The sequence below is a fragment of the Halictus rubicundus genome, chromosome 16 (genome assembly GCF_050948215.1).
Source record: "Halictus rubicundus isolate RS-2024b chromosome 16, iyHalRubi1_principal, whole genome shotgun sequence".
NCBI classification, from domain to species: Eukaryota; Metazoa; Arthropoda; class Insecta; order Hymenoptera; family Halictidae; genus Halictus; species Halictus rubicundus.
This window is the reverse complement of record NC_135164.1, coordinates 4,628,169-4,644,591: the sequence shown is the minus strand read 5'-3', so window position 1 is coordinate 4,644,591 and position 16,423 is coordinate 4,628,169. Positions and strand designations below refer to the sequence as shown.

Here is a 16,423-nt window from a genome sequence, read left to right as displayed (position 1 = left end):
CCAATTTCGTCTGGACTGCATCACAGATTTCCAATTTCATCAAAATGTCTGCCCTCGTGCTGAAAAAGTAATCCGCCCAGTGTGAAATGACCCGAGAAGAGAAAACAAAGGGATGGAATTAATATTCACGCTCGTGTGCGCATTTGATATTAAATATCCATTAAACAGCTGACCCGAGAGAGCTTTTATTATAATCTCTGATACAGTTTTACAGCTACCATATGAGTGACAAAAAATTATTTATCTCAGTCCGCTGCCTTCTGATGTACTAATTTTTATGTAGACCAGTAAATTAATTCACAACTGAGAGCCCTGCTTCCTCAATTATAAAATTCAGAGGAATTAGACTTCAATTAACTCGACCACGACGTTTTAAATATAAAAATGTTGAGAAATGCATGAAATCATAAATAATCTGAAATTTAATATCACTACTAAATTTTAAACCACTAACGGAGACTATAAAGTTCATTTCAATTTCCGTTATATTCGGTTCGGTTAAAACAATGTGAATATCCGCAAATTATTAATTGTTTGACGAAATTAATATATACCACGGAATTCGCAACCAATTATTTCTGCAATTTCGAATTAAAAACCGTTAATATTGAAAATAAACGTGACGTGAAACAAGTAATATACTTTTTACGAGTGTTTGAATTGGTACACTACGAATAAATGAAATTACTGTTTAAATCTCGTATTAATTAAGAAGGGCATGGAATTTTACGGATCAACGAAATGGTCGAGACTTTTACCATATAATCTTTTTAATATTATACGTTAATGTTGAACCTTCCGTAAATATCGATACCGGTACGTAATCGGAATAATGGCTAATTAAAATGTCGGCATACCTTGTTGGAGTTTTGTCCCATATCGAGTTCCCGATTATAACGTTTCTCGCCATAGATCCAATCTTGCACAACCTTCTGAATTTCTGTCTTCTCCGGGTCCACTAATCGAAAGGCAGTGATATTGGTCCCGCCGTGCTTGAATTCCTCCAGATCGACGCTGTGCAGGTCCTGCAAGGAATTTAGATCACTTTATGAATCTCTCGAAGGTATAGTCGCCTTTTTGCATGCTGTTCGCCGGAGACTTTTATTACTCTTGATCTATAAACGTTTAATATCAGCCCCGCATCGTCCCCTGCGAATCACGGGATTTGTAAAACGTTCTACTTTGTGGCTGAACAAAATTTGTCACGCTGCCAATAACTCGAAGTACTATTATTACATATGCACTGCGGAATTTGCGAACTGATTCTTACATCGTCCTGGAATTCATGATAATTCAATTGTAGATTGAAAGTCATTGAAATCGAAGTTCGTGCAGAATATCTTCTCATAGATCAATTTTAATTACAGTGACTTCTCTATATACGCCGCCAAGGTCTGGACGATAAACGTCGAGGAGTTATCCCCACTACCGCGGAGTATATGTCTCCTGGACGATACACGACGCTGGCGAGACCAGTGTTGTCGACATATATCGAAAATTCAGTGTATTGTGAATTCCACTATGAATTAAGCGATTTTCTCTGATTTTAATACTCGTGTGTTGCCTTACCAGTTGCGGAACATCATGGAAGATGAAAATTTTTGTACGCTAAAATCTTTAACACATCGGAAACATCAGAATGGCGTTCTTTAATAGAAATATTGTTAGATCGGAATATGAATTCTGCCGTAATCAATTTCGCCGGGGAAAATCCATCTGTTATCTTTCCACGAGCCTCGCCAGGACGATCTATGCGCGTGGCATTCAATTTAATCGCCCCCTGCCCGCATAGTCTAATCCCGTGTTGTCCGAGCTTTGCCCGCGAGTAAATCGTGCCTCCACTATTCCAGCTCTGTTGTCTAGGGAACCAAGACGCTAAGCATGACGCAATCTACCGGCATCCGCCTTGAACGCCAGGATCTGAATACTCTCTGCCCTGCGCTGGGTGCCGTTGTCCTTTACCGGCAATGATGAATGGAGGGAGTCGAAAGCGGGTAAGGGGCCCCACCCGTGAACAGCAGGGTCTAATCCGCGAAGACTAGGACGGGATCAAATTCAATATACAGAGTGTGCGGAACATATGAGCCGAAGGAGAGGTGACTGTTTATGCAAAAATAAGTCGACAACGTGGAATGGGAGTTTTTCAGACAGGGCTTCGTTCCCGAGAAAATCGACTTTTAAGGGGGCCGGCAGGCATTTGGCCTTGACTGTCACGCTATGTTACGCTATGCCTTTTTTTCTAGACATTTTACGTCTTAAATAAGTAAGTAATCAATTAAAAATGCATACCACCGTGTTTGTGCATGTCTTTGCTATGTCTGTATAGAGCCCTTTTTTCGATACGAACACTAAATCTCGCGAAATTAAGAGAATCTCTCAGCGGCAGCCATCTTGTGACGTCATACTTGCTTCAGAATTCGAATTTTCTGCCGAATATTACAAATTACTCCACGATGAGGTAAAAATTCGCAATTTGGGCTCTATACAGACATAGATTGGACTTTTAGGAAACACAATTGACCACTTCTAAACTGCTCATTGCAATATTGAAGCGATAGTTTGAAAAGGTTTTGACCCATGCATACGTATATGGATTTCAAACCCTGCCGGCCCCCTTAACCCTTTGCACTCGGCGCTATTTTCAATCCAAAACTAAATTTTTCTTCAGTCTTACAATATTTTAATTTTATTCATACGAAACTGATCCGATCTCTACATATAATATTTAAACGTTTAGTAATCTATTAAATACAAATTTTGTAATGCAACAAATATTTCGTAATACTTGTTGTAATTTCTTTTAAATAATGCCACAACAATTTCTAATGGTGCTTCAGAGTCACCACTCGAGTGTAAAGGGTTAAACTTCAGTTCAAACGATATTGACTCATTTTATTCGACGATATGCCATAGAAGGTGGGAAACTGAATACAGGGGTTCTCTCGAGTGCGATTCCCAAAGGTGTGACGATTGAAGATGACCTTCGGAAACTTGTTACAGTGAATTCTCGATATATGTCTTGTGAGCGTCTTATAGCGTCCAGGAGCCGTGTTATGTTTACACTCCTCGGTGTCCGAGGCCTCCTCGTATGGCCCGCGGTAGTGGGGATAATTTCGCGACGTTTATCATCCGGGCCTTGGCGACATATATATAGAAATCGCTGTATTTCTGTTTGTTCTTTTTACTGGGAGTTTTTATCAAACTTTTGGGATAACCTGATACTTGACACCACCTCGTGTCAGATATCGGTCGACTGGGCACACAGTGTCTGTCAGTAGAAATAGAGACATCTCGGGAATAGAATAGACCGGCTCCTCCGGTCGGCTATCTACATCGCGGTGGCAGCGGTCGTGATTTAAGGTTGTCCGGCCTGAAAGCACAACTCCGTCCACCTTTTCGAATGCTCAAGCAGCTCGAGCGGTGGCCATTTATTATCCTTTGTCCCACGACCATGCTGCCATAGATAAGTTCGCTATTCCCGATCCACTGGCTTCACGAGTTCTCCGATCGACGAGCAGGACGCTACATCGAGACCGGCGCCGATCGATTCGCCCGGTGATCGATCATCGCCACGCCTCGGGATGTCCGTTCTCATTCTTCACGAGAACTGTCGCGCCCGCTGCCCCGAGCGAATCGATCAAATCATCCGAATTTGAATGATCAAACATTAGGGAGTTCTCTAAATAAATATGAGATTTTTGTTCGAACGACGCGTTCGCGAGGCAGCAATCGGTAGAGCGATCTCGTGATGCTAGGTTATTCGAAGTTGATACTCGTGCAGAGAGTTGCGTAACTCCGATAGGTATAGAACTCTTTTAATAGCTACCCGGCAACTAGGGCAAACTATACTTTCGATTTCCGGGAGGTAATTGTTAACTGAATCTTATCAACTTTTATCCCGGTCCTATTCTCCGCGGCGCACCCTAACGATATCTGGAACGTTGGCTGTCGGGAAAATTGAATTGTAAAGTTTTATACAGGCTCGACGATGGCAAATTGAATAGTTAAGACACGATTATTACATGCGTGTACGCTCTATTTATTATAGAAAATTGATTTCGTAAATTTTCATTCCGCTTCGAGACGCTGGCGCGACAGCATTGCAGATGTCAAACTTTGACAGGTAATTTCATCCCTTAAATTTGAGCTTTTCTGTAACCCAGAAGCTCAAACTTTCCTCAAACTTTCGGCTAACATTCGAGCCTTTCATTGCTATTTGTCTTGAGGTGCTTCGTACGTATTGCTTACAAGTGGAGGCTGCGAAACTTTGTGCGAGTTTAACTTCTTGTCAACTAATTTAACCTCGTACTTTATTAAACGGCGGGGACGTAGAACTGACACAGTATTGTACGCCAATAACATTTTACTTTGGGAATAAAGATAGCAATAGAACTCCGTTTTCATTATTAACGAATTACTTGGATTAAGAAATAAAACGACATTCGTTTTTGATAAAACGTTGCTGGAATGTCGCTTCTATAAAAACCACTTAACACACATCTTTTTTTAAAATACTTTCTTTTGTTTAAAAAGGGTAGAAACAACACTCAAAATTAAGGTTCGATAAATATTTGTAACGAAGCTTGCGTGGAAATAACTGAAAAGAACCGAAAAAGGAATACAAAGAATGATTACCAGATGAGGGGAGGGAGCACGAACTGAGGGGAAAAAGTTACCCTCTCTCTGCCAGTACCGGAGTATGCACGACAGAGACGAAACGCGTCACGTGACCGGGGAATAGCGCGGTGGAAGGGGAAGTTAGAGTGGGGACGCAAGTCTTGATCTGGCGACACTTAGTGTGGGACTTGGCTACACTGAGGTTGGAGGTTAGGATCTCAGTGTGACAAAGAGTGTGGGAGTGTATCGAGCGTTCCATTTACCATAAAACCAGTGTGAAGCAACCAGCGCGTTCCACTATTATTAAACCGATCTCCTGGAAGCTGTTGCAACGCTACCGACCGCAGTGCATCGCCTAAATCATTCTGGTGTTCACGGTAGGGGAACGAGCTAACAATTCCCAGGTAAGCCATCCGTCTGAAGTATCTACAAGTCCCGCTCGGCGAACTTGAACCATGGACGAATTAGGTTTCGCTTATTAACCTCGGCCCACGAGCCACTGATTCCGGACACGGAATTATGGCCGGTACGCAGACCCCTCCCCCGCGTTCCGTGGCCACAAATTTCGGCGTGTCCTCCGAATCCAGGGAACGGCGACGTATTATCGCAACCCGTTGGTCATTACGGTTATTATGCCCCGTTACGGTTATGATGATTGTTATCGTCGTTATAGCCGGGCGTTGCCATTAAGCTTCTTATTACGAGCGTTTAGTAGGCGTAACGTCGCGGTACGAGCGCCGGCTCCTTATTACAGCCGAGTTATTTAACCGGTGTACACCGCGTTTTCCTTTCCGTTTCCTCTTTTTCTTTTTTTTTTCCCCTCCCTCCAGGCTCCGTGGAAACCTCAAGGAGTCGACCGCGTTTTAATTATCCCGCGCGCGGATCGTTCGTCGTTATCGATAATAAGATCGGTTTTTCGGACCGACCGTTTAACGAGAACACAATCCACGCGATCACCCGCTTATCCGTGTTTGTTTAACGCCGACGCGATGAAATCTGGGTCGGATCTTCTTGTTCAATCCTCCGATGCATTGTCCCGACGATCTCCCGCCCAATTGATACCGAACGATTTTATCGGCATTAATACGCGGCCGTTTAATGGACGTCGCACGCGTGACCGCTATTTGTAACGCAAACATTATTTACCATTACACTCGAGCCTTCCATGATTAATCCATTACACCTGTTTAATCTCTGAATCCTGTCGCCGATGACGGGCGTCAGCGGTTCGCGATCATAATTGAAATCGCAAGACGCACAAGCGATCCCTCTTTGAATAGCTTTACACGTGTTTGTTGCATGTGTAGCAATTGTTTGCTCCTCTTTTTAACCCTTAAATGCATGAGTGGGGTCCGCAAACGACCCCAGTATTGGATTTTGTGTTAACATTTTTAGCCGCGCCATTTGTGAACTGAGAGTTCAGCTATTTGCTTCTGTCAATATTTAGGTTATGTTTAATGTGTTTACAGAAATAAATTGTTGCTGTAATCAAAGTTAGCAAGGAATTAGGTAAGTGGGGTCCTCAATGGACCCCATGTATGCATTCACGTTCCTAATATTTAGTTTACCTACGCACTTAAGGGTTAAAAGGAATTTAAAAATATTACGAGTAAGATAATATTTTAAAATATTATTGTTATAATTGTTCGAACAACTGTGGCTCGCCGACGGTGAACGTATTAGTATCATGTCTGCCGACTCGCAATTGGAAGTTTGATCGAACGTAACGTTGAGTTCCGACGGAAGAATTTTCACGCGCGTCGCGTATGAACAGAACGAAACGAGATATGACTGTTGAGTCAAGCATCGATCGATAGCCATCATTCTCCGTGATTTACGTAGCCCGACGCGTTCCACATACCCAGCCTCCGCTTGTCTTACCCGACGAGGACATCCACGCGAGTCGAAGAGAAATGTCGCGTACACGCTTTGAATGCGAATCGCGAATACTTGCGTAACGCTCCTGAAAACTCGGGCGAGAGATCGCGTGAAATATTCTCCACGTATGCAGGATAATAGGAAGCCCATTGAACCATTTAAAAGTGGCCCAGTAAAAGACTTTTGAACCTCCTATGTTCGACCGAATAGCATGATTCCTGTCGTCGCTCGACGACAAGTCAAAATGAATTTATTTTCTATTGAAATAGTTGAATGCTATTAAACCAGTCAATTCCTCGCTTTAAAACTTCGATTTTTGGCATTTTCTTGTCAAGCTCTACAGGATTACATGAAAAAAGAGTTAAAAATTTTTGGTCCCAAAAGGTGAAGTTCAACCATAAATTTCCCTTTCCATACACACCATTATTGGCAACACAGCAGTTCTAATTACAGTAGTTGTAGAAGAAATCGGAAGGTAAGGGGTTGGAGCCGAGGACGCGAGGAAAATTGCATTAGAACATTTTTTAAATTGTGAATGTAAGAAAATTGTCTGCAATTTAAAATTTATTAAAAATATTTGAGTGTGCCTTGTGTATTAAATAAAACTACCCATTTCCTTTTAGGATCACAATATGAATTTGCATTATATGACTTTCCACTCAAAGTGCTATAAAAACCGTAATAAAAACTCGAATATTAAATTTGATGAGGTCGTTGAAAAGGGGAGACTTCATTCTTCGAGTGCATAATGGTTTGAATCGCGAAGGAAATTGTGAACACTTCATAGCGATCGTTTGTAAAATGTGAAGAATAAAAGGTAACTGGCATCAGTTGCAGTCCAACATGCACGAAAGTTAACAACCCGGAAAACACGTTGTTCTGTCACCTTGTCCGTCAATTTTGCTCCTGATAAAACAAGTTCGGTGTTGATCGATTTAGTTCAGTAGGTTTTTGAAACCGATTTTTCCAGGTTGATGGATGCAACAGGATTTCCTGTCGAACCGAATGACAGAGGACCGTTTGATAGCCGCGTATGAAAATAAATAGCTGCAAGACAGATCGTCCTCGCCGTGTAGACAGCGTTAGTTTTAAATTATGTTACCAGAATCGTTCACCTATTCACCTATTGTTCGCTGCGAAATGTAATGCACTCCGGTTGCAATTATCCGTGCGTGCATCTTGCTCGGACTGTTCGAATCGCTGCGCTGGCTGTTTGAACACCAGATTCCATAATGTTGTAAACATTAGAAGAGCCAAACAATGCTGCGCTGTGCGAACGTGATATTGAACCGGCAACCAGCATTTACGCAGAAAATCATTATTCACGAACAAATGTTTGGCAATTTTGTTGCTTAGCGAGGTAATCAAATTTTGATGAAACCCCGCGCTCCGCCCGAAAGAAATCACCCGGGAACTGTTTGCCGACGATGAAAAATTCATTCCGCGCTGCTCTGAGCTGTCATTTTGTTTAAAATTTTTCTCGTATATCAAATTCTTTTTTGTGCAAGAGAATAATGACCTTTCAACATTGATGAGAAAAACAATTTCTTTTATCATTTATTTTTAACGAGAGAACATATCAAACTGACGTTCCCCAACTCTAATGAAACTTTAATGGAAGTTAATATAAAATAATTGGATAATGTAATAGTTAATTATGCAAAAAAGAAATTCTATTTCAACCCGCAGTCCTCGGATTACTAAATTGCAAGAAACTCAATCTTGGTGATTTATAATGACTAGACAGCGGAGCTTATGGAAAATATAAATTTTTTATGCGAATTGTAACAAATTGGAGTGGAATGGAATTTTCTTTCCTTTCTTAATATGTTTAATAGTATCTGTAAATTTTTCTGATATTTTTACCGTTTTAAATTACACCTATTAATACTTTTGCCATAAGCGCATGAAATCCGATGTCCAATAACGACAATTCGTTTCCAATCGTCAATCGAAATGTTCCCGAAGGATAACGACGACATCAAGTCGCGTGAAATCGTCTTCGAAGCTTAGCCAATCTATTGCCCCGTGTAATTGAAATCTTGTGTGCCCGATGCGTCTGAAACTCGCCGACGCGACGCCGCGCCGGCAGGAATTAAGTGACCAAGACATTTTCGCAGCGTTAATTGCAATTAAATCCGTAAAACGGCGACAGTCCCCGGCAAACAACATAACCTTCCAATTATTATTCTTCTGTCCCTGCAGGCATTCTGACTTACATCTCGATTACCCCGCCCGGTGCAGAGATGCTTCGAAGAAGTCGGCTAACCGTGAATAACGATAAATTGCTAATTACCCCGAGGCAGACTTTCGCTCTGAACTTCGGAGGAAGTATAGAAAATTTCCCCTTTCCACGGAAACGGAGAGAAGATAAGTACGCGAAAGGAAGCCGCCGAGGTTCAACCATGTTTTTTAAATCGTCAGGAAATTATTATTACGCATTGTTTCGCTATTTTACCTTTTTAAACGGAGGATCCTTCGCCACGGTCTTTCGCCTCGAAGCAAGAATATCAACTGCGAGAACTTCCATTGAAATTTTCTCGAAACTTCCTCGTCAAGAAAATCGAATTTAAAATTTTTTGATTATGAAACTCTCAATTTTTCAATCTCGCGAAACACCGACATGTTAAATTTTCAGGTTTCGAAATTGCTGGTGTCTCGAGGTCTTCAAATTATCAAACTTCACTTTTGTTAGAACAAAACTATAGAACAAAATTTATAATTTTTCCCTCCCAATCTGTTTTCTCATTTTTGGCAGAAATTGAAGTCCATTCAAATTTCCATGAAGTAAACTTTATACAAAATTTCTGATTGAACTCGTCAACTGTTCTTTCCAATTTCGAATTTAACTACAGACTTTAAAATACAGTTATCTAACTTGAATTACTTTTTTCTAGAACTTTGATGGAAATAATAGATACAAAATTATTTAAAAATTTTTTTAATGCGTGCAATCCTCCTGTCTATACGTAGCATTTGCACGATAATGTCCAACGTTTTTCCACGAACGTCTCGCAATATCGGCGTCGATTTAAGACTGTTTCACGTGGAGCATTATTTATTGAACGACTTGATAAACGCGCGAAGGAATACGTCCCGAGGCAAACGAATTTTCCAATTACGAGCGAGGGATTCGAGAGTGAAACCGATGGCCTCCGGTCAGATAGCCTGAGCTTATTCCCAGGGAGCCGAGGAGGAACACTCTTTTATCCCTCATTTCAGATCGCACGGTGAATCATTTTCCAGGTGTATTCACCGAATAATTGCGCGCCGCGTGTTAGACGAGATGACTACAAATTGCCGCTGTATTACGTGTAATTTATAATTACAAGCCAGCAGCAGGCAACGATTCGCTGCCGGTGCTCTCTCGTTGTCTCGGCCTATTTCGAACGAAGTCCCCAAGGATCGTGTAGACGAAAGGAAATCGACCGTATATCTCTTCGTCTTGATCCTGTTCTCGATGGAGGATCACCGTAACGCTGGCCCCGAGAATCGATCGTTATGTATTTAATCGGTGCTCCGTTTGGTTTAACGGCGCTTAATGCCGATCATGGGCTGGATAATTAAGGAAAGATGAGATACAGACAGATAACCAGGCCGATTCGAGCGCTAACCGTACCTTTTAGTCACGGTTATAGTCGCAACGATGGTAATGTTCACGACGCTGCCACGATTTCGGCGTTGGCTATGGAAGACCCATGCCATTGCGATGGTATCCTTATGTTCGTAAAAGACCAGGTTTGAACGCATCCACGACTTCGTTATCGTTCGCATTATGTTCTTACTCGAATGTTTTCCTCTAATTATTTTACAACCATAGTCGACATAGATCGTTTCGAGCAACTAGAATTGCGTAGTTTATTCGCGTGCAGTACGGACGATACGGACTAGAGAGCTTTAAGTAAATTCTCTCATTACAGAATCTTTCAGCTCACAATACCATAAAATCAGAGTTACAAAGAAGGTGTTATATTAACCCTTTGCACTCGAAGATGTTTTAACTCCAAAACTAGTTAACTTCTTCCGACCTAGAATATTCTCCTTCTATATATATTTTTTCATGTCATACATACGAAAATGGTGCAACTTACTAGTACAACACCGAAATGTTTAGTAATTTATTAAATACAAACAAATTTAATAATGTAAAGAATATTTTTAATAAAGATCAACAATTTTGTAGTGGCGCCTTACAGTCGCCATTCGAGTGCTAAAGCAGATTAAAAAATTAAGCGACGCATATTTTCTTATCGGTGGAAGAATATTTTAAACTACCCTCATAGGGTCAGAAATTTGAAGTTGCAAAATATGAAAGAAAACCTTGCATCCAATGTTACACTTAAGAATAATAATCCTACAATGTAAAATACTAATGTAAAGTACACTTACAAATTTTTCAGAATGATCTGTTCCTCCGTCGATATTTTCGAAGCACGAAACGCGACACTTCTACACAATCACTAAACACTACGCGACACACTTTACGAAATCGTGACAGCGAAAGAGAAGATGTTGCTCCGACCACGGTCAAAATAATACTGCGATTTTAATCGCTTCGCTGCCACACACGTGTTAGGGTCACGTTATACTAGGCAGGTCAGAGGGTTTGAAAACACTAGACACGAAAACGAGGTAAACAAATTTTATCGGCTGAATTGCCGACCCGGCTTCCCGGAAGTCCCTGTTTTTGTATCTAATGTTTATAGACCCTCTGCGTCTCACCTGCTTACAATTAGTATAACCTGACCGTCACATGTCCGCGCGAGCGAAGCGCCTAAAGTCGCAGTATTATTTTGTTCGTGGTCGGAGTAACTTCTTCTCGTTCGCTGTCACGATTTTGTTAAGTTTATTGTGTAGAATTTAGTGATTGTGGTTCAATTATTTGGACGTGTTAACGTGAGTCAATAATAAATAGTGTTCTGTGGATACGACGGCGAAACAGAAGATTCAGAAAAATTTGTAAGTGCAATTTACATTAGTATTTTATAATGTAGGATTAGTATTAGTAGAACATTGGATATATGGTTTTCTTTCATATGTTGCAACTTCAAATACATGAAAAATGACAAATAGTTTCTTTGACAAATATCGTAAAGTAAATGTTTTAGGTAACATGTGAATGTTTTGTGAATATTTTTTGGGAGAAGCAGAGGAGATTGTCAATTTTTCAATAAAATGCTGGCCATTTTTTCGTATCATATGAAAACGTGTATTAAGACAAATTCAACGATCCATTCAACGGTTGTCAGGACCATACAATGTCCGGAATTGAAAAATATTTCAAATATTTTATAGCATCGTATTTACCAATATTTCGTGGCAACGCTGTGCAGCATGTTCAATTACTGGTTTTGGGCTGTAATCGGTCGGCGAAGTATTTATTTTCAATAAATAGTACAGGATGATTTCAATATGACAGGATGAACCGTTTATTAATATCCTGATGCAAGGTATATGGGATGGTAGATGTAGTTTATATTTATTACGTGAGCGTAAAATTGAGAGACGTAATACAATAAATCTTAATCAATTCTTGTCTTTGAAAACGGTTTTAATCAGCCGAATTACTAACGTATTATTCAAAATTATTATTATTTATTATTATATATATTATATATATAAAATTATTATATAATGTATTATTCTTCCTTGTAATCTTGTTAATAAGAAATATCGACAAATACAGTAGTAATCTCCTCTACAAGAAAATCACACACTCCGTTATAATGTTAGAAAAACAGTGTAATAGCTAGATTGAGATCAATAGTAATGATTAAGAATAGCTTCTCTTCTCTCATTTATTCAGTATGCTCACTATTCACGAGAAAATCGCTGGCTAATGTTGCAAACGCATTCAGTACGTAATATACTTTACACCGAGTTGTTTATTATTACCTAAGCCGTGCCTCGATCCGTTGGTATCAATAAATTACTGCGACTAGCTACCTCGTAATCATATCGCATCGATAGTACACGAGACGATGTCACAAGGATTTTACTAATTCCAATGACATGACATTTCAATACCTGTTTGATGCTCTAACATGATCTCGGGAATTGATACGTATTGGCGTTATGGATATGCTATTGAATTGGTACCATCAGTACCTCCCAGTAGCCTATGCACCAGAATATGAATGAACTAAGGAAATTGATCCAAATGAAAATTTACGCTATACAGTGCGAAACATTAATACTACATAAAAGATAATTAATTAATAGTAAATAATTCCACGAATGACAATGAATCAATGGCTTCAATTTGTGCAATGGAAAATAATATTACATCGTAATAATATTACGTCAATAATAGTACGGACAATACTAACACCGTATATTATAGTTAGACCGCAGCTTTGATACATTTATGACAGAAATCAGTAGATTGAATTTACAGTAGGAGACAAATTAATAGAGTTTAGGGATATCTACAGTTTGTCACAGTAACAATCAAGTCAGGAATTAGTTCACTGTAACTAGTAAACTAATTGTAACAGAGCTACGATATTGATCCATTTTCCAGCTGAAATAAAATCAGATGCTTCTCAAGATTTTTATAAATCTGTCTTAATTAAAAAATGTACTTTCAATTTTTCTTCCATACTTGATCACTTTACCAGACGTGCAACGAAAATACTCAAGCCGAACAAAAGTAGTACGACCATCCAGTATAATTCGGAGAATAAGAAGAAGCTGCGAAGCTTCGAGAGGTAGTAAAACTTTTCTTTCGCGATAGTGTCGTACACGGTTTCTCTGTCAGAAACTATGGCACGCTGTCGCGTGACACGATACGTCGATCCGACGCATCCATCTTTCAAGAACTTTATTCGCGTGTTCCCGGCGCTGTTTTGCGATACCGTGCTATGACGGAAAGAAATGTACCGTGCTGGTCGGAAAAGAAAAAACAAAAAAGGGTCCGTATTGCAACAATCGTGGCCTACAGCGATTCGCAGACCCTTTCATCCGCGAAACCGAATCGCAGTCTGCTCTCGAGCCTCGAGGACATGCCCCCTCCGCGTCGAACAATGACGACGGAGGGCCCAGTCCCTTGCGCGCATTAATGCAGGAACGTGATCGAGGAAATCGACGGGGCAACGGAGAAACTCCGTTACAGATAAGCATACCCGCACACAAGGCTACTCCGAATTTGCATCGTTCTGGAAACTGGTTTAATGTAACACGGTCTTCGGGCCTTAATGGATCGTCCTGAGCTGACGAGTGATTTCACGTAAAACCGAACCGGAGCGAGAAATGTTCCGGCATTAAAGGATTCCGTGTGCAGTTTGCGCAAAAATTCGCGAGATGCGGGATGCACGCACCGAACTTGAATTTTTCATGCACCTCCGATGTGAATATTCTCTTTGAATCGATACGGATTTGATCAACAGATTTCTCACTAAATTTACTTTCGGTCTTGATACGCGATTTCGTCTTCCTGTTAGTAATTATGAATATTTCAATTGCTGTAGGCAAGAAGGCTAAAAAATTGCGTTTTCCACGATATGTACATCGTTGATTAATTAATATACGGAGCTGGTATAGAAACATGACTGGATTTAATACATTCTGAATGCGAATAAGAGACGAACATAAAACAGACCCGAAAAAAGCTCTCAGTGATTACATGTCTCCGAAACATTTTCTCGCACCACTTTTATTTATCAAGATACAAAATTTTGTCCGGAAAATCGGGCTTTCCCAGCGGGCCGGGAGGAAATAATATCGCGGCAGGAGAACGTATTCAATAAGAACGTACGATATTTTTCCTCGGCATCCGGTGCTCGTTTCCCGGGCAACGGCGGAACGAACAAGCCGCGTAATTTAAGTCTAATAAAACGCGGGTGCGTTCATCGCGTTACACGAGTACCTCTGTCGACGGCGGAGCTCTCTGGCACGGTTCTCGCCTGAAAGTTCCATTAAAGTCCCGGGCAGCGAGCGAGCCAGGCAGTCGGGCAGGGAAGCACGGAGCCTCACGTTCGCCCCGTTAACGTTGATTCGAGCGACGGAGGCCACGGACAAACGACAGCGGAAGCCAATCTAACCGACAGCCAGGCTGTGTCCGTGCGGTTATCGATTCCTTCTCGCGTTCTTATCGATAATTTACCGCGACTCCCTGGCCCGGGGACTTATCGATTCCGATCACGAACGCCGCGCCGCGTCGCGTCGCGCCGTGCACCCCGGCGCTCGGGAAAACCGTCCCGGAAAAAGATTGCCGAGTGATAAACGAGTCAGCCCCGGCGATAATTAGTTTACGTACGCAACCCTCACGCGCGCTACATGACAGTTCTAATTTCAGACGGCCCGGCGATGAGTAACCTATACACCGTACCCGACGACGACGACGACGACGACGACGACGACGACGACGACGCGACGAGGAAAGACCGTCAGGGGACGAGAAGCCGGCCGTTAATTACATTCCCATTTAATTAAAAGACTCACCAGAGAGGTGATGAGGTAGCTGTGATAGTCGCTCATCATCCCTATTTGCTGCGCCTGCTTCAACACGTCGTAAATCCTCTCGGTGGAGCAATCCAGTACAATATGCGACTCCGCGGAGTTTTTTATCTGCTTCAGCAACGGCCTGGAACAGAAAGAGAACGACTCGCGCATTAGTACGCGCGGTGCGTGTATTCGCCTCCTGGGTATTTCGCGAATGTGCGTGCACCTGCCGCGGGGAGACGAGGCATGTTATTTTCGTTATTAACGCGGAGTCTTCGCTAACACTGCGCCGGTGAAAGAGATAGGGGAACAATGTTCTCGGAGAAGTGATGAATGTGGACCATATTGGTGAACAAGAAAAACCGACGAGGAAATTCCACTTCTTCGACAGCAATCGTAGACGTTCATTAGTTTGCGCACCGAATGACCGATCAGTATTAACCCTTTGCACTCGAGTGGTGACTCTGAAGCACCACTAGAAATTATTGTGGCATTGTTTCAAAGAAATTGCAAAAAATATTACAAAATATTTGTTACATTACAAAATTTCTATTTAACAGATCACTAAACATTTAAATATTATAAGTGGAAATCGGATCAGTTTCGTATGAAGAAAATGAAAATATTCCAAGACGGAAGAAAAATTTAGTTTTAGAATAAAAATAGAGCCGAGTGCAAAGGGTTAACCCTTGGGTACGAAGTATTGCATTGAAGCTTTTCTAAAGTTACGTAAAAATTTACCATGGTTCTTGCAATGCAGAAGCAAAAATTAGCATACAGAAATTTTGTTAGGGTCATGACCCCGGGATGCCCCTGCACGGTTAATAAGTTACATGAATAATAAATTAGCTTAAGTGTTAATTTAATTTAGGCACTGCACACAGGAACGGTAAAACTTTCATATTTCTGATTTACTTATGTTCTTCAGCCATCGAGTATAGAAAGTGCTCAAAGCTGTCAATCAATATTCACACAATATGCAAAATCTTTTCTGGTCAAAGTATTGATTGAATCCATCACTCCGTCACTGTACCCATGCACTTTTTTACGGTGCGTTATTCCTTTCGACAGTAAAAAGTAAAAAGGTTTCGCGAAAACTCGGAATAAATTATAATAAAGGATGAAGAGCGACTGTGCTCGTATTAAATTCCTGTTTGTGTTTATATTTGCAACTTTTAAGTCAAACTCAAAGGTAGATTTAATTAAAGTTCGTCTAGATACAATACTTGAAAGACCAACGGACGCTTTCAACTGCACAACAATAATAAAAAGAATTTCTTAATTCTGAAATGATGAAAGGGGGAAAAAACGCGCGCGCGCATGAACCAGCACGAAATAACGAACATTATACGGCCAAAGTGAGATACGAAGCAAGACATTTTTACAAATATTGTGCTCGTTAAAATTTAACGGCTTCAATGTTGAAAATAACACATATTTTTTGACATTGTTCTCGTGTATTTTAAGCAATTTACAGTGGTGGGCA

General features: G+C 40.9%; 1 protein-coding gene across 1 annotated transcript in view; it reads right to left on the bottom strand.

The window, feature by feature from the left end:
* Kair1d (Kainate-type ionotropic glutamate receptor subunit 1D) overlaps positions 1-16,423 on the bottom strand; it is a 217,535-nt gene that overhangs the window by 40,517 nt on the left and 160,595 nt on the right. The window contains exons 5-6 of the mRNA XM_076801924.1: positions 14,938-15,079; positions 858-1,025 (exon numbers count right to left, since the gene is read on the bottom strand). Coding sequence (XP_076658039.1) covers positions 858-1,025; positions 14,938-15,079 — 310 coding nt within the window. The remainder of the gene's footprint in view (positions 1-857; positions 1,026-14,937; positions 15,080-16,423) is intronic.